The 26085-nt window shown below is 42.3% G+C and overlaps 1 protein-coding gene across 1 annotated transcript in view; it reads right to left on the minus strand.

Annotated features, from left to right (window-relative positions):
- Window positions 1-26085, minus strand: part of DEPDC1B (DEP domain containing 1B) — a 113798-nt gene that overhangs the window by 61170 nt on the left and 26543 nt on the right. The window contains exons 2-3 of the mRNA XM_082255324.1: window positions 17170-17435; window positions 14076-14211 (exon numbers count right to left, since the gene is read on the minus strand). Coding sequence (XP_082111450.1) covers window positions 14076-14211; window positions 17170-17435 — 402 coding nt within the window. The remainder of the gene's footprint in view (window positions 1-14075; window positions 14212-17169; window positions 17436-26085) is intronic.

A 26085-nucleotide genomic window follows, 5' to 3' on the forward strand; every position in this document is an offset into this window, starting at 1 on the left:
CTTTGGCAGATGTGGTCTGCGGAGCGGCCAGTTGGAGCTCTCCAAATACTTTCATTAAACTTTACAAGCTTGGCGGGATATCTTCTCATACCAGAGAGATGGGTTCTTCTCTACTGTCCTCTTATTTTTTTAACAATTAGACAAAGCAAACTACCTTTAGCAGCACCTGGTGATTGGGTTTTATCCCCCCCCCCCCCCATTTCTGGTTTTGTTAGGTCCCGAGGTGATGGCATGGGGCTGAGCCAGGAAAACAGAAAATTGTTGCCAATACTTTACTGTAATTTTCCTTTCCTGGCTCTGCCCCATGCCAGCACATACCCTCCCTGGTCTGTCGCAGGCTAGTTATAGAACAGGTAGAGCTGCACGATTAATCGTATGAAAATCGCGATCTCGATTCACCCCCCCTGACGATCTAAACCTGAAATTTGCTCGATTCTTTGCATAGCTGCATAGCAGAGAGAACAGCTATGGAAAAAAAAAAAAAAAGCCTCCCGGCAAACGCCTATCAGCAAAGTCTCCCAGTAACTATAAACAAAAATGATTACATTGTATCTTTTCCTTCCCTCTGCCAGGGAGAAAGGAAGTTTAACCTCTTAAAGACTAGACCTTTCTCTGACACTTGTTGCTTGCAAGTTAAAATCAGTTTTTTTTTGCTAGAAAAAGTACTTAGAACCACCAAACATTTTTATATATTTTTTTAGCAGAGACCCTACAGAATAAAATGGCGATTGTTGCAATATTTTATGTCAATAGCAAAAGTGAAAACTGCGCTCAGCATTAAAAGTGTTATAGGTGCATTAATAAAAAGTGCTATAGGTGCATCAATGCATTAGTGATTGTTCACAATCAATAAATATACAAATGCAATGGTATATAAATAAATCAATAAATATTGGCATTGATTGGGCTAAAAAAAGTCCTTAAAGTGCTCTGTGCGACTGTGCAAATCTAAATCTTCAGCGATCTTGGATTAGATGGGAACCTCCACCACAAACACCTCCACCCAGTGGTCAGATGATATACTCCTTACCAGAATGCGATGACCCCTTAATTACAGGGGGTCAAACCCAGCATATCACTCCACATTGGCTCAAGGTTATCCTCATCACTGTTATCACCTCAAAGAATTTTGCCCGAATGCTTTGACAGGATTCCGGATCTCCGGACATTAAGGTGCAAAGAAAGATAAAGGAAACTCCAATAGTGTAATACCGTTTGATACTGGATTTAATAAAAGATATATTGCACTTACATCATAGCGGTGTTTAAGCGCCTGTAGTACAAAGTAAACAGCTGGTCTGGTGGATGGGACGCCGCTCTCGCTCCACGCCTCACCTCACCGGAACTCTACGGTCTCACGCTCCCGACGCACGTTTCGTCAGCCGCGCTGATCCCCCTGATGACGTCAGCGCGGCTGACGAAACGTGCGTCGGGAGCGTGAGACCGTAGAGTTCCGGTGAGGTGAGGCGTGGAGCGAGAGCGGCGTCCCATCCACCAGACCAGCTGTTTACTTTGTACTACAGGCGCTTAAACACCGCTATGATGTAAGTGCAATATATCTTTTATTAAATCCAGTATCAAACGGTATTACACTATTGGAGTTTCCTTTATCTTTCTTTGCACCTTAATGTCCGGAGATCCGGAATCCTGTCAAAGCATTCGGGCAAAATTCTTTGAGGTGATAACAGTGATGAGGATAACCTTGAGCCAATGTGGAGTGATATTCCGGGTTTGACCCCCTGTAATTAAGGGGTCATCGCATTCTGGTAAGGAGTATATCATCTGACCACTGGGTGGAGGTGTTTGTGGTGGAGGTTCCCATCTAATCCAAGATCGCTGAAGATTTAGATTTGCACAGTCGCACAGAGCACTTTAAGGACTTTTTTTAGCCCAATCAATGCCAATATTTATTGATTTATTTATATACCATTGCATTTGTATATTTATTGATTGTGAACAATCACTAATGCATTGATGCACCTATAGCACTTTTTATTAATGCACCTATAACACTTTTAATGCTGAGCGCAGTTTTCACTTTTGCTATTAATTATTCACGTTTTTACGTTCAGATTGCAGCTCGCAGTGTGGAAGCAATTCCCGGAAGTTAATTTATTATAATTTATAATTAATTTATAATTTATCTCACTAATTGAATGAGAAGTCCCTGGTGTCAAATAATATCCTTTGCGCAAGTCTTTTTGGTTAGCACCATTTTTTTCGTTAATATTTTATGTCACACTGTATTTGCGCAGCAGTCTTTCAAACGCAATTAATAGACTTTAATGAATAAAAAAAAAAAAACGTAACAGTAAAGTTATCCCAATTTTTTTTTGTTACACAGAGAATCGTGAGAGAATCATGATCTTTATTCCAAGCTAAAAAATCATGATTCTCATTTTGGCCAGAATCGTGCAGCTCTAAGAACAGGTACTCCAAGTATTGGCTATTTTTATTCTGACTGCTAGGGATGTCCTAAATGGAATCAAGGGGCGGGATGACCCGAGGTGATGATGGCATGGGGCAGAGCCAGGAAAAGGAAAATTACAGTATATATTGGCAACAATTTTCGGTTATTCACGTGAACAAGCCCTTTTCACATACTCTATACGTTCAAATATCGCTGGCGAATTGATAAAGCATTCCATAATGAAACATTTACACCGCTTTCATTAAATTAAGGAGAACAATTAGTGATGGTATATTCACAGTCTCTACAAAATCTTAACGAACCTCTGCAAGCAAGAACATTTTACATCATGTGCTCTTTAGCTCTCATACATGGCCGGACTGTCAGAAGTGATGCCGGAATTTGTTAACACTTGTTTTTATTAGGTAGATTATCAGTCATTGAAAAAGGTTATTACAGAAGGAATATGATGAGGCTGCAACCGTAGATACAATTCATCTGGAAAGTACTCACATCGCTTCACTTTTTTCACATTTTGTTACGTTACAGCCTTATTCCTAAACTGATTAAATTCATGAATTTTCCTCAAAATTCTACAAACAATACCCCATAATGACAACGCGAAAGAATTTGGTTTGAAATCTTTGCAAATTAAAAATAAAAACTGTGACGCGAGTCACTTTGGCTGGGGGGCTTGTGGAACCCGGATTGCTTTAGGGAGCTTGGGAGACTCTTTGTCCAGCTTCCCCAGCCCCTCTTATGTGCAAGTCACCCTGTGTCTATTAGGGGCACAGGGTGACCAAGAATCCCAGTCGGGTCTGCACAAATCAGACTCGCTGTACAACCACACCAGACTCAGCATTTGGGGTTGCCCCACTTATCCTGGGTTCTATATGTGCGGTTTGTGTTGAAAGAGTGAAGGGCTCTTTCACTTGGGACAATTATATTTCTGGACAATATCCCTCAGGAAATATATAAAGATATATCGCAGAAGGGTTTCATAGACCCTTGCTAGTGGGGTGGATTTTGTTATTGTTGAATACCTGCATTCCGTTGTTCTATTGTTCCTGTCTGCCTTGAGTAAGCTTATTATGGTATGTGTATGTTTGTGAAGATTGGCTAAGGGGGAGGGGTTGTCAGATTGTATATCTCTGTGTGCATGTATTTTGAACAGTTTGATTCTGGTTGACTCCAAAACTTGTAATGTCTAGTTCTTGGGGTAACTATAGCCAGATTCACGGATCCTGTGTTCCAGAGCTTAGGAAGCAGGTTACTGGCGTAGATACCCAGACGGGGGTGTACGGATTCCGTCACAAAAACATTTACATATACACAAGTATTCACAACCTTTGCCATGACGCTCAAAATGGAGTTTAGGTGGATCCTGTTTCCACTGATAATGCCTGAGAGGTTTCTACTTCATTGGAGTCCACCTGTGTTAAATTCAATTGATGTTTTCTGTACCCTTCCCCAGATCTGTGCCTCCTTACAATCCTGTCTTGAAGGTCAGACAATTCCTTGGACTTCATGGCTTGGTTTGTGCTCGGACATGCACGGTTAACTGTGGGACCTTATATAGACAGGTGTGTGCCTTACCAAATCAGGTCCAATCAACTGAATTTAACACAGGTGGACTCCAATCAAGTTGTAGAAACATCTCAAGGATGATCAGTGGAAACAGGATGCAGCTGACCTCAATTTTGAGTCTCATGGCAAAGGCTGTGAATACTTACGTAAATGTAAATTTTTTAGTTTTTTATTTTTAATTTGTGAAGATTTCAAACAAACTTCTTTCACGTCATTATGGGGTATGGTTTGTAGAATTTTGAGGAAATTAATGAATTAATCCATTTTAGAATAAGGCTGTAACGTAACAAAATGTGGAAAAAGTGAAGTGCTGTGAATACTTTCCGGATGCACTGTAATTCTAGACCTCTCCAGACATCCAATGGCTGATCCTTTTCAGGGAAGATATGGGTTAGATTTTCTGACTGGGATAGGAATGTCCAATAGTTTAAGATAAACCACTGCCTGGAGTGTCTATAGGGTTCCACTCTCCAAAATAAGCCAGTGCCAGGAGGTGTCTAGCCTGGTCCCTCCTTCAAGATAAGCCAGTGCCAGGGGTGTCAATCAATTAGGGTTCCCTTCGAGATACAACAGTCTCTAGCATGTGTCTTTTAGTTCCGCCATCCTCTTCAGTCCAAGTTTATGGAAAAATGTTTAATAGATATACAATAGATGATTTCTTGGATCTTCTACTGCCATCTGATGTCTGTAGAAAGCCATGCATAACAGACAACTCTACAGCAGACATTATATCCCCTTTGATCTTGTAAGTTTTTTTTAAATACATGCTAAATGCTTACTAAAGAACCTTCGGACTGGGAACATAAAGCCCCAGAACTTCAGATTCCACAGAAATTCTTAAATCAATAAATGATTGGCTTCTCCAGCAATCACAGAGAAACAACCTTTACAAACACCTGACACTCCAAACACAAATTCCACTCGCTAGCGCAGCCATTTCTCCAGTGCTTGAATATTGAAGAGCCGGCTACATGGGATGAGAGGAAACATGTTTGATTAACATTTCTCCCTTCTGTCATTTGGGAATATATTAGCATAATAGAATATCAACCATGAAGATTAAAGTGCAGCAGGTGGCATATTAGAATACATTTAGAAAATTATACAATAGGAGAAAATCATTAGCTTGGATCAGTGACAAGAGGATTACCGCAAATGCTTGTGTTTGATGGTGATAAATAATACATCAGGTGAAGCAGGGCATCACCATTTCTCATCATACAGAACATAGCATGGAAATGTGAACTCAGAAAAGCCAGACTTCTCACGTCACACTCAAACTCATTTTCTAGAACAGGTTGCAGTGTTGGGAGGATGTGAGGCAACATGGATAGTTCTTATTTAAGGTCTAAAGCAAAACTATCCCAGGGTCTGTAACGTCAGTATCACTAGATACTATATAACCCATGTACAATTCGGTCTCAGTTTCTGCACCGGGGGGGGGGGGGGGCAGCAAATATACAAATTAGATGACCATCTAAAACCATGGTACATATAATCTGTGGTCTCGGCCCATAGCACCTTAAACTCACCGAGTATCCAACTTTGCCTTTCCCACCTTCAGCACTACAACATGTTGACTGAAAATGAAGCACATATTTGTAAAGACCAATTTATAACTGGTCGGTATTCAATAGGTAACAAACACAGATTTCTTATTCTAAATAAATCAAACCCAACTGTATTACAAAACATACTTGTTGCAACCGTGTATATTGGTTTCTTTCACTGGTCCTTAAATAGAAACTATAATGGCTTAGTAAACCTTGCCCAACTCCTTTGTGCCACCCATACATATGCCTGGAGTGGGACTGTCATTCCCCAGTTTCCTTATTCTCACAAGACCCAGCAAGAATGAATGTTTGTGTACTATTCTCCATTTTCAAAGTTAATGGTGGTGGGATCGCCCCTACATTTCCACCCCTTTAAAAAGGAGCACAAACCGCAATAAAAAAAAGACAGGGGTTCTAAGCCCTGACCACTCTATCCAAAATTTAAAAAAAAAAAAAAAAAAAAAAGAAATTTTGCCTTTAGTCATAGTTTAAATCCCAGCTGACCTTCAGTTTATAGCTGTGATGGACCGCCTGGCACCCTGCCTGGGTGGATCCTCCAAAACTGTACCTCCTGCCCTCCAAACACTTCCAGAAGTCCGATAGCCAATTCCAGCCCTTTACCCCAAGCATCATACACAGGTAAAAACCAAAGGAATCATTTTATTGAACAGAAATGCAGGTTTGTATACACTTCATAAATAGGGGCAGTCACCACATGAGCAAAGTAAATTTCAAACACAGTAATCCAGTCACCAGCCAACTAATTAACCAGTAAGCCAACAGCTAGGCACCTAGACAAGCCTTGATTAGTAAGGGAATGCCCACTCAAAAAAAAAAAAAAAAAAAAACCTAAAACATTAACACAATCCTGAAATAAATTAGAATCGATTGCAGCACTGTGCCATAAATAAATTAGTGCTCCACAATATAAAAAAACTCAATTAACCACACAATCCTAAAGTAACAACTTAAGTTTACATGAAAATAAAATTCATATCATATAAACCTCCATTTTCCCACGTGTTCTTATTCAATCTAATTGTGCAAAAATGTAAGTAAAATCAATGATCCAAAGTTCATAGGATCCATTAGTAGTTCAGAAGCAGCCTATGTACTTATTTGAGCTAAAAGCTTCAAGCAACACTATGCTCAGGTGTGGAGAGGCACTTCTAATATCAAAGTGCTCAAACGGAAAATATTCAAGTGCAGTCTGTTATATTGAGGGGGGGGGGGGGCAAAATGGGCAAATGCTGCATTATGCAGCTCTCAAGGATGAGCTGGACAAGATAAGAAATATGCTGGTGAAGGTGCCTCTGCATGATCTGTCCAGTACAATTGCTCCCGCAGATGCACCACTGTTCTGGGGACTTCCTGGCCACATAATCCCAGTAGATACTTCCAGGCCAGTCAAAGGGTTTCCAGACTTTGCTCCTTTCCATGCTCGGTCTCCTTAATGGGCCATAATCAGTGGGTGGAAGGCTAGCCCAAAGTCCCCTGCAAAAGCCCATTTCCTGGTTGGGTCTGTCACAAGATAAGCTTAAACTACTAGCAAAAGTAACTGCAAATTGTTTGTGTAGCACTGTCCCAGTAAGGCTTGTTGTGGGTTGACTACTTAGGCCTCATACGAATTAGCCGCAGACAGTTGCTGGGGGTGTTTCACATATTCCTTCTTATTCCCGTTTGTTCGTTAATAAACAGTCCAGGGTATTTGGGTATTTTTGAATTCATTGTGAAACTTGGATGGGAGAAGGAAATAGTGGGATGCTCCAACTGAACTATTCACAGTAAATGAGGACAACTCTCACTTGGCCTCACCCGATTACATGTGGAAGCAGACACAATGTTTTGACCATACTGCCACTTGTATGGAAGAATTAGGTCTTTTTGCTCTCTCTAGCAGCAGACTTGATGCAACTACTTCATGAACATCTTCAGAATACTTGCTAGCATCCCCTTGACTGACACCCATCCACTGACTCTTCTACTTGAAGGGATAGCCCTCTCAGGATAGGCCCAATGACACAGATCTGTACTAACAGGCAGAATCAGATCCTTCCTGTTTCCCTTCTAGTCAGCTCTGCAGGACCTCTGGGTTCAGCTTCTCTCTGACTTTCTGGCCCTCAGGTCGACTACCCAAGGACGCATGGCAGCTTCTACAGAGGAGGGACAGCAACCCCCTCCCTTTGGGACCCCGCTCTCCAGCTGAAGACCCCGAGCACATGTGCCCCTAGCATTTATAGAGCAACAAAGCACTTTCCTCAGCCAACAGCCAGGGTCGTAACAATGCCTATGCCCTCACTGGTCAGGTTTCCTCCTACTGTCCTATATGCTCCCCTATTGGACCAGTGTGAAAAATTCAGACAAACTGAGCTGCACCTGAGCACCATGTGCAGACCCCATCAATAGATCCTTCTTCCTGGTAGGCAGAGAGCACTCTAAATTACCTAGCAATCTTCCCGATCAGCAGAAGACTCAAACTATACTCTCTTCTAGCACCTACCTAGGAGGGTGCTACATTTGTCTAAATTTATAGGAGACTTAGTACATCTCGATCAATCAGGTTTTATACTGTCCCGTTCTACAGCACAAAATATTAAGACAGTTCTTTCTGAATTTGCAGATTCCATCTACTAATCTGGGCAATAGGGTCATCTTTTTATTAGATGCAGTCAAGGCATTTGATTGTATAGGAGTAGAACTTCCTGTGGCACACATTGTGAAAACTTGACTTTGGCCAGCATTTTATCAAATGGATTCCGACCCTTTATTTGGCCCCCGAGTGCCCGTAATTCAAGTGAATGGTGTGTTGTCAGACGCTTTTCCCCTTTTCCGGGGTACTAGGCAGGGTGCCCCGTCACACACCCCCCTTTTTTCACTTTAGAGCCATTAGCCACTGCCACAAAGCAATCTTCAAAATATTCTAGGGTTCTGCCACTCCACTGAGGACGATTGCACTTTCTGCTGATGAGACACTGCTGTTCCTTGGGGACATGAGGAGTACTCTGACATCGATCCTATCTCCGATAACCACTGATGGAGCCTTTTTAGGGTTTAATATTATTTGGGATAAGATCAGTTCTTCTACCATTAAATTCTATTTCTATTGAGCATATTTTGCAAGACCTGGTTCAGAGTACATTTTATGTCACTCCGAATTTCTTAGTTTCTTCATTAGAAGCTGGGCATTTTATATTAGGCAAAAAGTTTTCACCTTTCAGTCAATACATAAGGCAACATAACGTACCTGTACAATGCGCCTTTCTTCCGGGTTCAGGGTGCTCACAAGCCCGCCCACCGGCTCTGCTGTGATTGAGCACAGTAAGACCTAACCTCCCTGGCGGTACGCTTGTTTACGATTTTAGGTGCTGAAAGCGGTACAATTATTTTGCTAGTAATTCTTAAGGACGAGCAGCCCAAACCAACTATTTAAGAGTGGAAGTGATGGCGCTGCTTAATATTAATATAAAGTGCAAATAGATGTTGAGATATAGAAATGTGATAAAGGAATAAATATGTAAACATGTGTTATAAGAAATGTCCACAAGATGGCGTAGTATAAAGTGCAAAAAAAGTGCTACAATAAAATAAATAACTTCGTATATATGTACAGTAGTAAATGGTAATTGGAATAAATAATCCACAAAATAAATACAAAAATAGATAGCCTTGAATAAATATGTGAATGAGTGAATAAATACCATAAATAAAGTAACAAATGGTGCCAGGTGAATCTAATATCTCAATAATAAAAAATCTCAATAATAAAAAGGTGCGGGAAACTATTATGCAAAAATAAATAGGATGTGCAAATATGCAGGAGAGTTTTATACAAAGTGCGACAAGAGGTGATATTTCCACTTCATATATAAAAATATGTCCGTGAAATGGGGAAATGTGCAAAAAGTAAATGTGCGGGAAAATAATTTTTTATACAAGGTGCAACAATAAGTGATAATAGATCAGTTCATATGCTGGGATAAGTCCATTAATTGGTGAATGTGCCCAGTGAAATAGGTGAGCGGTATCTTACGGTGCCCCTCAAGGTGGTATGACTGGTGAGCTGCGGGATGGCTCCTATTGACATCATAATATACTCAATTTCTGGTGTCGCTTCCAGTCGCAGTAATATATATCTTCAGTACCATTTGTGGGGCCATGTGCACCTCTGCCCACCGGATGGCGCAATGTGCGTGATTTTATTTTTTATTTTTCTCTGAATACGATTTTTGGTTTCATTTTCATTTTTCATTTTTATTTTTATTTTTCTTCATTTTAATATGTGTCTGTTAAACATTGTGTATCATGTTTTTAAATATATAGTATTCTCTCCCTGAATGTATATACGGTGGTTCATATTTTTTCGGCACGGGATATACACTCATTCTTTAATTATTATATCTATGGAATTATCCATTGTATGCGATATGGGTGTATCCGTTTTTTCTTTTTTGGATTGCACTGGTTTTGCTCCGTGAGTCTGAATGTGATCCGCGGCGTTAGCTTACATCTAACACTCGTTATGTTCCATAACGAGTCCCGTAGCCTAGCAACCACCGTATACAAAAGGGTTTGCTTTGGAAATGATGCGACGCTGCAGAAGACGTCACATGACGAAACGCGTACCGCGCCGTCACGTCATTTCCGGTTCTGGTCTCCAGTTGGAACGCATTGCGTTCCGGGACGCCAATACCACGCTGTTTTTCAACTTATTGATTGTGAGTACCCATTTTTTTGTGCTGCTGAATAAATTTATCTTACGATATCACACTATCGAGCTTTTTTACTTCCCATGACCCTCCCATCTACATACCTTTGAGTGGCCATACCCGATCCCCCCACGGAACATTGGATACAGTACCTTTGGGATAGGACCCTACTACCGGACCCCAAGTTAGGATACCTGGGAAATCCCGCGGACCCCACATCACATCTCCCCCAGGAAGGGAACCACCACACAGAGCAAGGACCAGCGAGGCATATCCACAGTACCCGCTCTATACCCCTGTGTGTGGTGGGTACATCTGGTGAGTAGGTTTTTTAAAAGGAGCCATCCCGCAGCTCACCAGTCACCCACCTTGAGGGGCACCGTAAGATACCGCTCACCTATTTCACTGGGCATATTCACCAATTAATGGACTTATCCCAGCATATGAACTGATCTATTATCACTTATTGTTGCACCTTGTATAAAAAATTATTTTACCGCACATTTACTTTTTGCACATTCCCCATTTCACGGACATATTTTTATATATGAAGTGGAAATATCACCTCTTGTCGCACTTTGTATAAAACTCTCCTGCATATTTGCACATCTATTTATTTTTGCATAATAGTTTCCCGCACCTTTTTATTATTGAGATTTTTTATTATTGAGATATTAGATTCACCTGGCACCATTTGTTACTTTATTTATAGTATTTATTCACTCATTCACATATTTATTTAAGGCTATCTATTTTTGTATTTATTTTGCGGATTATTTATTCCAATTACCATTTACTACTGTACATATATACGAAGTTATTTATTTATTTATTGTAGCACTTTTTTTGCACTTTATACTACGCCATCTTGTGGACATTTCTTATAACACATGTTTACATATTTATTCCTTTATCACATTTCTATATCTCAACATCTATTTGCATTTTATAGATTAAGCAGCGCCATCACTTCCACTCTTACATACTTATATAGCCTTTCGGCTATAGTTCCAGTGAGGCTGCAGCTTATCAGTGCACATTAATTTATCCTTTGACTCCTTAGCGCGGATTTACTATTTACCAAACCAACTATTAACATATTTTTTTTTTTTACTGTGCGTTCTTCTTTATAACATCTTGGGAATGATAAAGTTTGAAACACAAAATCATAAACTATAATATAAATAAGTCTCTCTATCCATCTCTCTATCATCTATATACACACACACACACACACACACACACACACAGTGTAGTACAGTAAAACTGCAGGAAAGGGCACGGGGGGGGGGGGGGCAAACTAATGTCAATTTATTAAATTTTTAAATTAATCCAATAGGATTACAATAGATCAGTGTGTTTGTGTGTTTTACTTTTCGAATTTGCCACCGGTTCCACCCCCCTGTGAGCGTCACGTCGCAGGAGACGGAAGCCGGGGCTCACAGCATCAGGCGGAATATCCGGCCGCTGTATGCTGCAGTGACACATCGTGGGATCCCGAGGACAAGGTAAGTAGCCTCTACCAGGATCCAGCGATGCTCCCTGGCGGTACCCCGAGTGTGGCTCGGGGTTTCCGCTAATGGCACTGAAATTTCACCCCGAGCCACACTCGGGAATACCGACAGGGAGGTTAGTCAGCAAATCCCAGCTAAAGATTCATGGCCGGGATTTGCTAATCAGCTGTGTTCAATGAACCCAGAGCCCTGTGTTTCTTATCCCTTATTAGGCGCACATTTAACTCCATGATCACCCAAGATGATAACCCCTTCCCAGCCAATGTCATTAGTACAGCAACCGTGTATAATTTAGCACTGATCATTCCATTAGTGTCACTTGTGATGTCAGTGACCGCTAGTCAGTTCCCAAAAAAGTGGGAGTGTCAGATTGCCTGCCGCACTATCACAGTCCTACTACAAATCGCTGATCACCGCCATTACTAGTAAAAAAAAAAAAAAAAAATACATCTATGTACACACACACAATCATTTGTAGATATCATCTTTCACACAATTCAAATAATATACACTTACTGGACTTTTTTTTTTTTTTTTACTAAAAGACATGCAGCAGAATACATTTTGACCTAAATTTATGAAGAAATTTGTTTTTATTTTTAAAAATCCGTTTAACATTTTTGGCCTTTTTTTGCCTATATTATATATATATATATATATATATATATATATACACATATACATATACACACACATATACATACATATACATACATACATACACATACCAGTGCACATCAAATACCACCAAAAGAAAGCTCTATTTATGTGAAAAAATATATAAAATTTCATGCGGTTACGGTGTTGCATGGCCTCGCAATTGCCAGTTAAAGTAGCGCAGTCGAAAAATAAAGGGAATAAATAATAGGTGGCGCTGCCTGGGGAATAAAAGTGAATCAAAACAGTAGGTGAAAGTATGTGACAATGCAAACGCCTAATAAAACTCTATAGAAAGTGCATGGGGTCTGGGAAACATTAGTATCAATCTAAAAATACCGTAAACAATTAAGGCACAAATCTATAAAGTACTCATGTGCAAAATAAAGTGACTAAGTGCCAAATGAGTAACAATAACAAGTATATTTTAAGAAATGTGTAAAAAATTATTCCACATAAAGTGTGCAAAGAAAAAATTATTTCAATCAATAAATAAAGTCCATAACCTCAAATAAAAAAAAATCCATCAGAAGGAAAAATAAATAACAGTGCCAGTGATTTCCAATCTTCAGTGATATGCCGTCACTGTAGGTACACTCGTGCTCCCCATCTCTCCCATATCCGCACTCACCAGGGAGAAGAATCCCTACAGGGGTAATAAGCATCGGTCACAGACTGTATGTTGCTTTTCCTATACGTGTCCAATAGTAAAGACCTCTGATATGGGCCACAAACGTCAATCTCTTAGGTACTCACTTCCAGTAAGTTACCACAGGTATGCAGAAATGGAAAAAAGTCTCAGTGTGAATCCGTTAGGAAATCTATTATTTATTCCTAACAGTAATAAATTATACTCCCAAACAAACGAGGAACAAGTAGTTAAAACGCTAGTTCCAGAACATACGTTTCAAGGATCTGAAGTGCGCAGGCAGAAATGGCGTAATGACATTTTACGTGTTTCGTCGATGTGACGTCATCAGGAGGCATTTCATTTTTAAAGTAGCGCAGTGCTGAATAGCAAAAAATGGCCCGGTCATGAAGGGGGTAAACCTTCTGGAGCTCAAGTGATAAATATTATCTGTCAAAGTGCATCAAAGCCTTAAAATGTATTTTCTTTAGAAAGCAGTCACAGCCCGAGAAAAGACTGTGCCCTACCAGCATGTTGTAGAGAAAAACCTTAGCTTCTTTCTTGTAGTAAACAGTGGTCTCTTTGCAGAAGTTGACACACCTATGTGTGTCAGAGCTACAACTCTCCAGACTCTGACTCTGTGTAGAAGCAGAGGCCTTTGCAGAAGTCTGGCAAACCCACCAAGAGATTGAGGGTCCTTGCCTCCAGCCTGCTGGCAGTGGATACTCCTTTTACTCATGCTCTGGTTCCACCTTTTGTTTTGATGTACCTGGAATGTATTTAGTGAATTTAAACTCCTAGTTCAGTTGAGCTAAAATTTAAAATATCTGTTAGTTCTAAACACACAATTATTGCTCTTTGCACTGCTCTTTTAAGGAAGTAATTTTATGTGATAAGGATAAATAGCGGATGTAGTTTAATCTTGTCCAAAAACCTATTACTATAACAAACATCAGAAAACAACCCAATGTTCCAAGCACCCAAAAGAAATAAAATAGACGAACACCAAACAGAACTTACCATAATGAGGGGTTTCACAGGAATATGACTATGGGAGGTCACAGCATCCTCATTACTCCATCGTGGGAACGGAAGGGGCTCCAATTTCTGTGGGGGTCTATTTGGGTATGGTTTAAGAGGGGAAGTTGGTGGGAACCTGCAAAGAAAGTAAAAGACTAAGCATAATGGAATGTATTAATGGACCACATTTTGTATCATGTATTACCAGACACAAGCTGCTCCAGCATGAGGTTTACATCAAAAAGCTATGTTATCTACAATATACCATCTGACACAGAAAAAGCATACGCTGTGGATTTGAGGCTTCTACAATTACTTAAAATACATCAAAATAACACGTGACCACTGACAGGTTAAATTGATAATAAAGTCTTATATATATATATATATATATATATATATATATATATATATATATATATATATATATATATTACACACACACACACACACACACACACACACACACACATATATATATATGTGTATGTTTTTTTGTTTTTAGCATTTTGTTATACTTACCTGCTCTGTGCATGACTGCTGGAAGCTGGGCTTATTTATGACCAACTAATAAACTAATACCTTGCCCCCCCCAAAAAAACGGAAGCTGATTAAGTTGCAAATAGGGCAAGGCCACAGCTTTATTGAACTTTGCAAAAGTAACAACTTTCCAAATGTACCAAACAACAATGCCAGTCACGGTTCTATTGTGAGCACCCATAAACTCACATAGTCTAAGAGGCCTGTCCTTACCATCAGCGCCAGACAGACATTAGACTGACCCCAGATTTTAACTTGAGGGCATAGCCCATAAAGCAACATCAATTGCTGGCAAGGTCAAAACTGCAACACGCAAGTCAGTGGTACACTGACTAGCGCCCCACCCCAGCCAGCACCAGCTCGACACCAGATTGTAGGCTGAAATTACCATATTTTAGGACAATCATTTAAATGAACCCCAATAAATATTGCTATCTTCCCCAAGATCCCTGTGGCGCACAACAATGCCACCAATCTTGTAGATAAATTTGAAAACCTAGGCATTCACCTTGCGACGAAATCGCTCCAAACAAGAACTAGAAACAAGAACAAAGTATGTGACGGGTCAAAACCAGAAAAGGGGACAATGTTGGACCAAACGATAGATTGGTAAAAGTGGCACAACATTGAGCAAAAAAAAAAAAAATGCTTAAAAAGCAGAGTTCCGCCTTCCCCTCCACCCTCTCCAAAAATTAAAAGTCAGCAGCTACACATACTGTGTCCAATTCAGACAGAGTTGCGGCTCGACCCCACCCCCCTCTTTCATTATTGGCTCACTGACTCTGATTGACAGAAGCAGGAGCCAATGGAGCCTGCTGCTGTCTCAGTCAATGAGGAGGGAGAGTCCCCGGACAGCTGAGGCTCTCGCGCAACATTGCTGGATCAAGAAGGGGGGCTGCAGCACACAGGTTTTAAATCTTAAAGTGTTACTAAACCTAGAACCCTGCATTCACTATTTCAGGTCTCCCACAGTACACCGAACATGGAAATGCAATTATTTTAGTAAATATAAACTGCTAAATACCTTTGAGTATATATCAGTCCTGTGACTTGTATCAGTGTCTAGCCAAGCACGGTTAGTATAACAAGCATGCTTTGCTGCATATACAGACTGATTTTACTATTGTGGGTTTAGAAACACTTTAATTTGCATTGCATAGAATGCATTAAGGTAAAAAACCTTCTGCCTTTAGAACCACTTTAAACGGTTCCCGACCTGCCACCGCCTTTTCTGCGGCAGTGCGGCTCTCCTATGCGAACCGACGTAGACCTACGTCAGTCATGTGCCTGCAGCTAGGGGGCAAGCTCGCGCTGCCGGCGGCAGGCTCCCTCCAAAAAAAGGACATGAATTTTATTTGGGTACAGCATCGCACGACCGTGCAATTGTCCGTTAAAGTAACTCAGTGGCGAATCGCAAAATATGGCCTGGTCATTAAGGGGGAAAATCTTCCGGTCCAGAAGTGGTTAAATGAAGAACGGTGATTATCTAACTACAATGGCATCCTAAAGTTGATGGGATATATTAGGCAGCAAGTAAACATGATGTCCCTGAAGTTGAGGTGATAAAAGCAGAAAAAAAAAAAAAAAAAAAATGGGAATTTCAGTTTGTTGTGTATGGGGCTATGTAGTGTATTAACACAGACAGGCTGTACAGGTTGCTTCTTTATTCACTGCACATCAGCATGCAACTAACTTCAGCCACACCCAGCTCCCAGACATATACATAATTGTAACATTTTGCAGACAGCAACTTAACCCGTTGCTTACCATACTACATTCCCTCCTCCTGAATAAAACATAACATGCACAACGTATTAATAAGATTAACAAAATGCATGGATGAACAACTAAAAATTTAAACTATAAACTCCTGACTATACACATAGCCAAAGACCAGTCAGGGTGTCCATGCTGACTTGTGTCCACAGCCAAAAACACCTAAAATGGTCATGTGAGCATCAGAACTGGACCACAGAGCAATGGAAGAAGGTGGCCTCGTCCGATTAACCACAGTTTCTTTTACATCATGTGGATGGTCGATGCATATGCATCGCTTACCCGGGTAAGAGATGCCACCAGGATGTGGTATGGGAGGAGGACAAGGAGATGGAGGCAGTGTGAGGCTTTGGGCAATGTTGTGCTGGGAAACCTTGGGTCTTGTCATTCATGTGGATGTTACTTGGCATGTACCACCAACCTAAACATTGTTGCTGACCAAGTACACTCTTTCTTAGCATAGTCTAGCCCTAGGTGGTCTGAGCAAAAGTGGGAGTGGGTACCTGTCAAAACCAGGAAAAACTTGGCTTTCAAATTTGAGAACTATGGCGCAGCCACAGTATATGCTGCAGTTATCCAGAGGGGAGCACATCTGATGAGATCTGCTGTTTACAGGACGGTTTTGGGGGCAGAGAGGAGCTTTGATTATGCAGGTGCACTTCTACTTTAATCTTCTGTCCTACCTACAGTTCTCCATTGGTGTCACATTGGCATTTAGTGCTACTAAGAGGAAGGTGTGAATACTTTTGCATGCAAATGAATTATCATTAGAATTCACCTGTAAAGACTGTTGTTATCTTCAAAGTCTTCTTTTCCCCATCTACCTTTCACATCCTCTATAACATGGTTCTTTGTGAACTTCTTTAGGAGCTGGATAGTCTGAGCTCGAGTCACTTCTGGTCCAAAATTCTGGTTGCACTGTAGCAGCTCATGCAGCCAGTCTACAGCTTCCGAGGCCGTAAAACACTTTTCGAAGATTTTAAAGTGCACGCGATGCCTCTTCTGCGGCATTCCAGCACGGAACAGCTCAATTGTTTCATTCCACTGAAAGAAAATAACACAAAAGGTTAATGACACTTTCACAATGCATGAAGGCCTCTTTCGCATAGACATAGCGCCTGATTTGGCAGCAGTGGCTGGCCTACAGTTAGCAAGCACGTGAGAAGGGATATGCTGCCTCCTCCATGTCTGTTTGAAGAAGGCTTTCACACTGAAATCCTTGAATTCTGTAACATTCACTATGCCCTGTGAGTAGGCAATGCTGTGTCACACATTTCAGAGCCTACATTCAGAAATACAGAGGTGCTGAAATGAAGTTCAGGAGGCGGAGTCAGTACAGGAATCAATATTTGCAAGCAAGGTACCATGGGAAATGTAGTCCTTAGAAATGGAAAGTAAACAGCAGAGGAGAAGAAAGGGATCTAGGAAGTTGTGGAAAGATGACCAGCAGACAGGCAGGACAAAACATGTATGGAGATTTTTCAAGGAAAAAAAATTGGTCACAAATAACTATCATATTGCTATTTAGGGCCGAAACAACTAATTAAAATCGACAACTAATCGATTATGAAAATAGTTTATATATATCTATCTGTGTGTGTGTGTGTGTGTGTGTGTGTGTGTGTGTGTGTGTATGTGTGTATGTGTGTGTATATATATATATATATATATATATATACACATACACATACACACATATACACACACACACACACACATATACATAGATAGATATATATATATATATATATATATCCATCCATCCATCTAGCAGGTGATATAAGGCATTACAATTAAAGTAAACTTTTACCAGTATTGTGCATTATATTTAAAATTACCATATTCATATATATAAAAAAAAATAAAAGCTTTTAGTACTATTTTAACCACTTAAGCCCCGGAGGATTTGGCTGCTCAAAGACCAGGGCCTATTTTGCGATTCGGCACTGCGTGACTTTAACGGACAATTGCGCAGTCATGCAACGCTGTAGCACGACATAGCAGGATCATATGATCTCTGCAGTTACACCAGGGAGAATGACAGGCAGCTTTGTTTACATTAGCCGCCTGCCTTTCTCCCTCTCCAGCGGGAGATCGCGAGTGACCGGCGGAAAAAATGCCTGAAAAAAGGCCCCCAAAAAAATGCCTGAAACTGATACGCTCAGGTGTGAGGCTCCATTCACACCTCAGTATCATATTCAGGCGTTTTTTCATGCATTTTTTTGCAGGTGTTTGGAGGCAGGCATTGACCTCTAACAAAAACGCTTGTAATCTGCCAAAAAATAAGCTCATGTACTTCGAGCTTCAGGCATTTTACTTCAGGCGACAAAACGCTCATATATGTGAAGCAGGGTCATTGAAATGAATAGTATTTTACTTGCTAGGCGTTTTGAGACTTCAGAGATAAGCGTTTTACGAGCTGAAATACTCTCAGGTGTGAACAGGGCCTTACACAATAAGTCAGCATTACCAAACTGAATAAGCACCATCTATTTGCCAGGCATAAAAAACTGTTGCGCTCAAGCTTCATCATGTGATCTAAAGCATACAGTAGATACAGGATCACATGGGCTCTGCCTATCAGAAGTATTATGAGTGTTTTACATCACTGTACACTGCAAAGATTCTTGCAAGATGTCTTGCAGTGAGCTACTATCAGTAAGGCACAACCACTGTGCAGCCCTACCAAGCAGAAAGTAAAGCCTGCAAATGTAATGAGAGAATGGCTGCTTCTATGTACATTTTTATATTGCAAAACTTTACACACAGTGTTGGCGAAATAGTATATGCACGTTTGGTAATGATTAAGCACAAGATGTATGTGTGAAACGCGTCTACGAGACTTTATGCTGGTGTCTTTGGTGTCATCACTTGCAACTTTTTGGAAATAAAGGTATTTGAAACCTATTGGAATCCCTGGATGTGCGGCTAATTCTTTTCCTACTAGTATATGCACGTTACTCTGATATTTTTACACAGATACCCAATTCACTTTTTTTTTTTGTCAAGGAGATAGGTTTAGTTCCCCTTTAAGAAGTAACACTTTAGTACGATTCATTTCCCATTGCCGTTTCCTGAATCAGCATGAAGTCTTTCAGCGTAAATTGAGGCTGTGCCATGCATACTAATCATTACCCCAACTGGTTTCTGTAACAGGTCACTCTGTTATTTGGTTCTATTGTTAAATGGTTAACAGCCCATGAAACTGACCCCTGCGGCTCCCGCCCCACCTAAACAAACACCCATCAAGCGGTTACTGCCAGACCAGTCAGTCACTTTCCTAATGTCTTTGTAAATGAATAAAAAGGGACACATTAAAAAGGGTTTTATTTGGAAGATTTCAATGATGGAGGCACTAGGGAACAAAGCACAATCATTGCTATGGAAAACTAAAAGGTGGGCTTAGCTGCCACATAGGATTAGATGCTAATTAAATAACTACTGCAAAAAAAAAAAAAATATATAATTCCTATTTCTCTGGTAACTTTAGAGAAAAGTAGAGAAAGTAAAATAATGTAAAATCGGGTCAAAGTTCACATTTGTGCGCCGTAGGAGCACGCTTTCCTGCAGCTCACAGAAATGCGCAATTCTATTGCAGACGTGCAGCTGTGTCATTATTTCTTAAAGCGGAGCCAACACCACGATACTTGTCTCCCTTCAATGGTATTACGTTCCTCCTTGGTGCCAGCATCTTCTACCAAGTGGCAGGCAGCAGCTGTATTCATTGGAATGACGTCACTCCGGCGCATGCACAGAGGTGCAGTTATCCTGGCACACAGGCGCTTTGCTGAATGTAAACAAATCTGCAAGCAGGCAGGTAGGTTTCTTTGACTGCGGAAGAGACCATGCATGTCTCTCCTACAATAAAGAGCTTTGCTGTTCTTACAGCAGGGCTTGACAAATCCCAGGCGCCAGGTCGCCGAGGCGACTAGAAGTTGCATCCTGGTGTCTGGGTTTTTGTCAGCCATTCACTCCTGGCACCAGGCGTGAGCAATTCACGATTCTGCTTTTCCGGGTAGAGGGTGCGTGCGCCCATGCAGCTGCAGTCTCACTGGCTCCCTTTCAATGCTGATGGCCAGCAGATCAACACAGATCTTTCTATGGACATCGCAAATGTGCCAGTTTGTCTCCCTGTAAAAAACAGTACACAGTGCAGTAGCATTACACTCCCTAGGCACACAGTTAACCCTTTGAATACCCCAGACGTTAAGCCCTTCCTACCCAGTGTCAATAGTACAGTGACAGTGCATTTTATTAGCACTGATCACTGTATTAGTGTCACTGGTGAGGTCAGTTGCAGTTAGCCAGTGTCAAAATGCCCGCCGTACTATCATAGTCTCGCTATAGGTTGCTGATCGCCGCAAGGACTGATGTGAATGTACAATGTATACATAAAGCGCTGAGTAAATTGACAGCACTATACAAGCACCTGAAATAAAATAAATAAACTAGTATACTTTAAAAAAAAAAAAAATAATAATAATAATAATAATAATAATAATAATAATAATAATAATAATAATAATATTCCAGTACACACACACCACATTTGCAGACGCTATAAAAAATTTCACACAAACACTTATTGGTATTTTTTTTTTTAAAAACCAAAGACATGCAGCAGAATATATTTTGGCCTAAATTTACGAAGAAATTTAATTGAAAACAAAAAGGAGTAGGACACTAGGCAGGAAAAATCTTTACCACGCCTATGGGGCAGTCCCTGTGGGTATACACCCACTCACTCTGCTATAGGCATTCAGTTTTGTTGCAAGCAGTGTCAGAAGAAAATAACCCAACCTAACTCCCATATATGGCGCTTTTCCACTGCATAGAACCGTACCGGCTCGGCACGCTTTTGTGCTTTTCCACTGCGGTACCGCATGGTATAGGGTCGGAACGGTTCGGTACGGTATAGGTTTGCTTTTCCACTGCATGGAACCGAACGGTACGGCTCTGAAAAAACAGTACCTACTCGATTGTGGTTCCAACAGGTACCAAACTGGTACCATATCCCACAATCCTTTGCATGCAGTCACTACTAGCCACTAATTGGTCAGAGAATCACACCCACCCCGATGTTATCCCACCCACTTAACTTTAGTACTACTTTAGTGGAAAAGCAAACCTATACCGTACCGTACCGAACCGTTCCGACACTATACCATGCGGTACCGCAGTGGAAAAGCAAACCGGGCCAAGCAGGGCCGAGTAGAGCCGAGCCGGTACTAGCTGGTACTTGCAGTGGAAAAGTGCCATTAGAGGGGCGGATACTGCATCTGTCAATGAACTTCAGAGAAAAAGGATTTTACAGTAAGTCAAAAATCCAGTTCTCTCTATCGTTTGACAGACGCAGCTCCATATTCTTAACCATTGGGACATCCCAAAGCAGTATTAACATGAGGGGTGGGAAAACAATTCAGAAAAGAACGCAATTCCCAAAGGCTAAACTTAGACAGCCAGGTAACATGGAGCTCAACCAGGAACAACTGGAGCTCATCTAGAAACAACATACACCCTCAAAGAGAATAAATTCTCTTTTAAAACAGCAGCCTGCAAAGCCTTGCAGCCAAAAGAAGCAACTGAAGATGCCAACACAACTACCTTGTTGAATTTTCTGAATGTGTGCACAGATGACCAAGTTGCCGCCTTGCAAACCTGTTCACTGATGCCTGATGGCGAAAAGCCCAAGAGGCACTCAGTGCTACTAGAATGCGTCTTCACAGGGAAAGGTGGAACCTGACCCTTAATTGAATAAGCCTGTACCACCGTCTGCCTGATCCATCTGGAAATGGTCGCAGCAGATGCGGCCAATCCTTTCCGAGGTCCGACCGTGAGGACAAAAAGGAGTTTGATTTTCCAAAGGACTCAGTAGCCGCCATATAAACCCTAATTACCCTAACCACATCCAAAGAATGCAAAGAAAATTATTTAGGATGCTTGGGCTTAGGATATAATGAAGGCAGCATAAAGTCTTCATTTAAATGGAAATCCAAGACCACCTTAGGAAAAAAACGACTGATTAGGTCGAAATACCACCTAGTCTCTGTGGACCACCAGACAAGGTGGGAGCGGCAGGATAGCGCCGCCAATTCCGACACTCTGCGCGCAGAGGTAAAAGCCACTAAAAAGGCTACATTCTATAAACAGTATAAGCAGAGGAATCGCCCTAATGTTTTCAAAAGGAGGTTTCTGAAGGACTGACAGTACCATGTTAGGAACCCACAGAAGTAACGGGGACCGTATCAGAGGAGCCATGTGGCGAACACCCTGAATAAAAGTTTGAAGCAAAGAATACGTGCCTAAAGGGCATTGAAAAAAAAAAAACACTACTACAGCCGACACCTGACTTTTGATAGTACCCAGAGCCAACCGCTGCTCAACCCCTCTTTGGAGGAAAGTCAATATCCGAGTCACTGAAAATAGGCGCAGATGCATCTTAACGGATTCACACCATGCAATGTACAATTTCAATGTATGATGATGATGAATCTTCCGAGAAGTAGATTTTCTGGCCTTCAACAACAGTGTGAGAATCACAGTCCGAAAGACCCCTATCCTTCAATACCTGGCTTTCCCACAGCCACGCTGATAAGGCCAGCGACTAAAGCAGGATGGAAGATCGGCCCTTGAGACAGCAGATCTTCCCTGAGAGGAAGTCTCCAAAGGAGCAGCAGCGACCAATCCTACCAGATCGGCGTACCAACACCGTCCAGGCCAGTCTGTAGCAACCAGAATGACTGAAATCCCTTCCACCTCTATTCAACGCAGAAGCCTCGGCAGCATTTTAGTGGGGGAAAAGCATAGATAAGCCGATACTGTCCCCAAGGAGCCACTAGTGCGCCTGTGGCATCTGCCAAAGGATCCCGAGAATGGGCTACAAACCTTCCTGTTGAGCCGGGAGGCCAACAGATCCACATTGGGAGTCCCCCACCGGACACACAGCAGGTGAAACCCCTCCAGGTGAAGGACCATTCTTCCTGATCCAACACCTGACGACTCAGGTAATCCGCCTGCCAATTCTCCACTCCGGGGATATGCACAGCGGATAGGGCTCAAATTTTTTTGCCCATATTAGTATCTCGGCCACCTCTCGGGCCGCCAGGACACCCAGACACCCTTGGTGCCCCCTTGATGATTGACGCAAGTCACGGCAGTGGCATTGTCTGATTGGATACAAACTGGACACCCTCAAATGCGATTTGTCCAGTGAATCAAGCAAGGTTTTATTGCTCTGGAGTTGCAAAATATTGATCAATAGTCTGGACGCCTTTAGAGTCCAGTCCCCTGAACATACATCTTTCCAAGCACCCCCCAACCAGACAGGCTGGCATCCATGGTAACCACATTCCAATACAGGGGAAGGAATGACTTGCCCTGACGTAGAGCCAGGGAGCAGAACTACCACAGCAGAACACTTCTGGCTCAGCAGGATCAGATAGTCCAAGGATTTTGGATCCTTGTTCCACTTGACAAGAAATTCTCTTTGTAGAGGTCTCATGTGGAACTGTGCGAACGGAACCGCCTCAAAAGGTCGACACAATCAGACCTAAGGCTCGCATGCAAGTCCGCAGAGAGGACAGCTTTCTGGATAACAGTAGGCGAATCGCCCTCTGCAATTCTTTGTTTGTCCAGAGGAAGAAACACCCTCGCTGAAGCAGAGTTCAGAGTCAGTCCCAGATAATCTAGTTTGGAGGATGGGCCTAGAGCAGATTTCTGGAAATTGATGTTCCAACCAAAATATTGCAGAGTTCGTACAGTGATGGTTAAGTCGGCCAACAGGGCTTAATGGCAGTCTGCTCCTAAGAGGATATCGTCCAGGTACCCCAGTCCTGCAATCCCCCGCTGTCGCAGTAATGTCAATACCAGAGCCAACACTTTGAAGACCCTGGGAGCGGAGACAAGACCAAAGGGTAACGCCACAAACTGATAATGCTCCTTGCCCACAGTGAAGCGAAGGACACGCTGGTGTCCAGCGTTAAGAGAGATGTGAAGGTAGGCGTCCTTGATATCGATAGAGGTCAAAAGGTCTCCTTGGTGTAGGGACGCCACTATCGTGCGAAAGGACTCCTTTCGAAACAACTGTACTCGCACAAAGCAGTGTAGAGTCTTGAGGTCCAAGATAGGACGAACTTGCCTTCTTTCCTGGGCACAGTGAACAGCTTTGAGTAAAACCCTTGAAAGCATTCCTGAGAGGGAACCAGCCCAATCACCCCTGCAACAGCAAATCTTGTACCGATTATCATAGATCCCGTAACCAGTCTGGGGATAGGCGTAGATTGGGTGTGAAGAATCTGTCCGACGCTTGAGACCTGAATCAGTTCGTGGACCCACTCGTCTTGAATTGGTTCCGGAAAGAAACAAACAAAGTTGTCCCCCCCACCCCAATTACGGGTGAGGGCACCCCTTCATGCAGAAGAGGGTTTAACTGCAGAACTGGAGGGGCCTGCTCTCGGCTTAGCCGACCACGTCTTCTAGGAACCCCCAGATCTAAAAGTCTTCCATTCTCCTCCTGCATGCAGGAGGCACAAAAGGGTCGCTTGTATGCTGAAAAAGAGGGACCCCATTGTGACAAGGTGCCTTGCACTGAGTAGGATTGATGAAGAGTACAGATGAAGCAAGGATACAGATGAGGCAAGTGAGGGCAGCGGGCGCTTTTTACTAGTCATCCTTTTTTAGGACCATAACAACTTTTGACACCAAGAATTTAAAAAAAATGCTATTAAGGCAGACAAGGGTTGCGACCCAGAGGTCCCTGCAACACCAAAGAGGTCCAGGGACCAGAGGTCCCCGCAAAACCAAAGAGGGGGATCAGTAGGTGATACTTGCTCCTTGGACTCCATGTTAACCTGGGGATAGCTCAGTGTCACTTTAAGAATACTGCAAAAAAATCGCCCCACTGTTGCCCCAGTGGTACTACAAGTCCCTGCACACTAAGCTGCAATATAGCAGAGTGAGGGAACAAGCTACAGGGACCCCAATAGACTCACCACCGCCAGATATTAGGGAGAGCGTAACCATCTGAAATGTACAGAAAATGATCCTCACAGGAAGAGGAAGTACCTGGGTCAGCACCAGAGGTAAAGCCTTGCCGCTCACTGCTGTACAGCATTCTCGGCCTCCAAGAAAATGGCAGCCCAATGCATTTCAAATGGGAAACTACAAAAAAAAAAAAAAATGGCTGCCGAGCCTTGTACAGCTGAACTACAAGAAAATGGCAGCGCCACGGTACGCCATGCTGTCTATAGGTACCCCCGAGGGGTTCAGCGAGCAATCAGGCATGGAGGGGCCCCAGGGACCCCCACCAGGATAAACTCTCCCCTCCCCCCTCGAGCCCCTGCACCTTACCAGACTAAGGTAGGAGGATGGACTGCGGAGGGAGCCTTGGATGGTCGATGGTCCCTAGGGACCCCACATACAAGGGGGGGATGGGGGGGGGTAACCCGAGGGTCCGCCTGTCCCAGGGAGGGGCCCACGTCCACCCGGAGACTGCAAGAGATATGGGGGGGGGGGGGACACTACTTACTAGGGATGCACCGAAATTAACGGCTGAAAATGAGCCTCATTTCGGCCGATAATGGGTTAACAGTGCCGAAATTAATATGGCAGCCGTGAGGAAGGAGGAGGGCGCAGCGCAGGGCAGGTTTTAAAAGTCCCGCCTCTGGCCGGCCGCCCGCCTCTCAATAACGTCCCT

Source organism: Pelophylax lessonae, assembly GCF_965119305.1.
Source record: "Pelophylax lessonae genome assembly, chromosome: 1".
NCBI classification, from domain to species: Eukaryota; Metazoa; Chordata; class Amphibia; order Anura; family Ranidae; genus Pelophylax; species Pelophylax lessonae.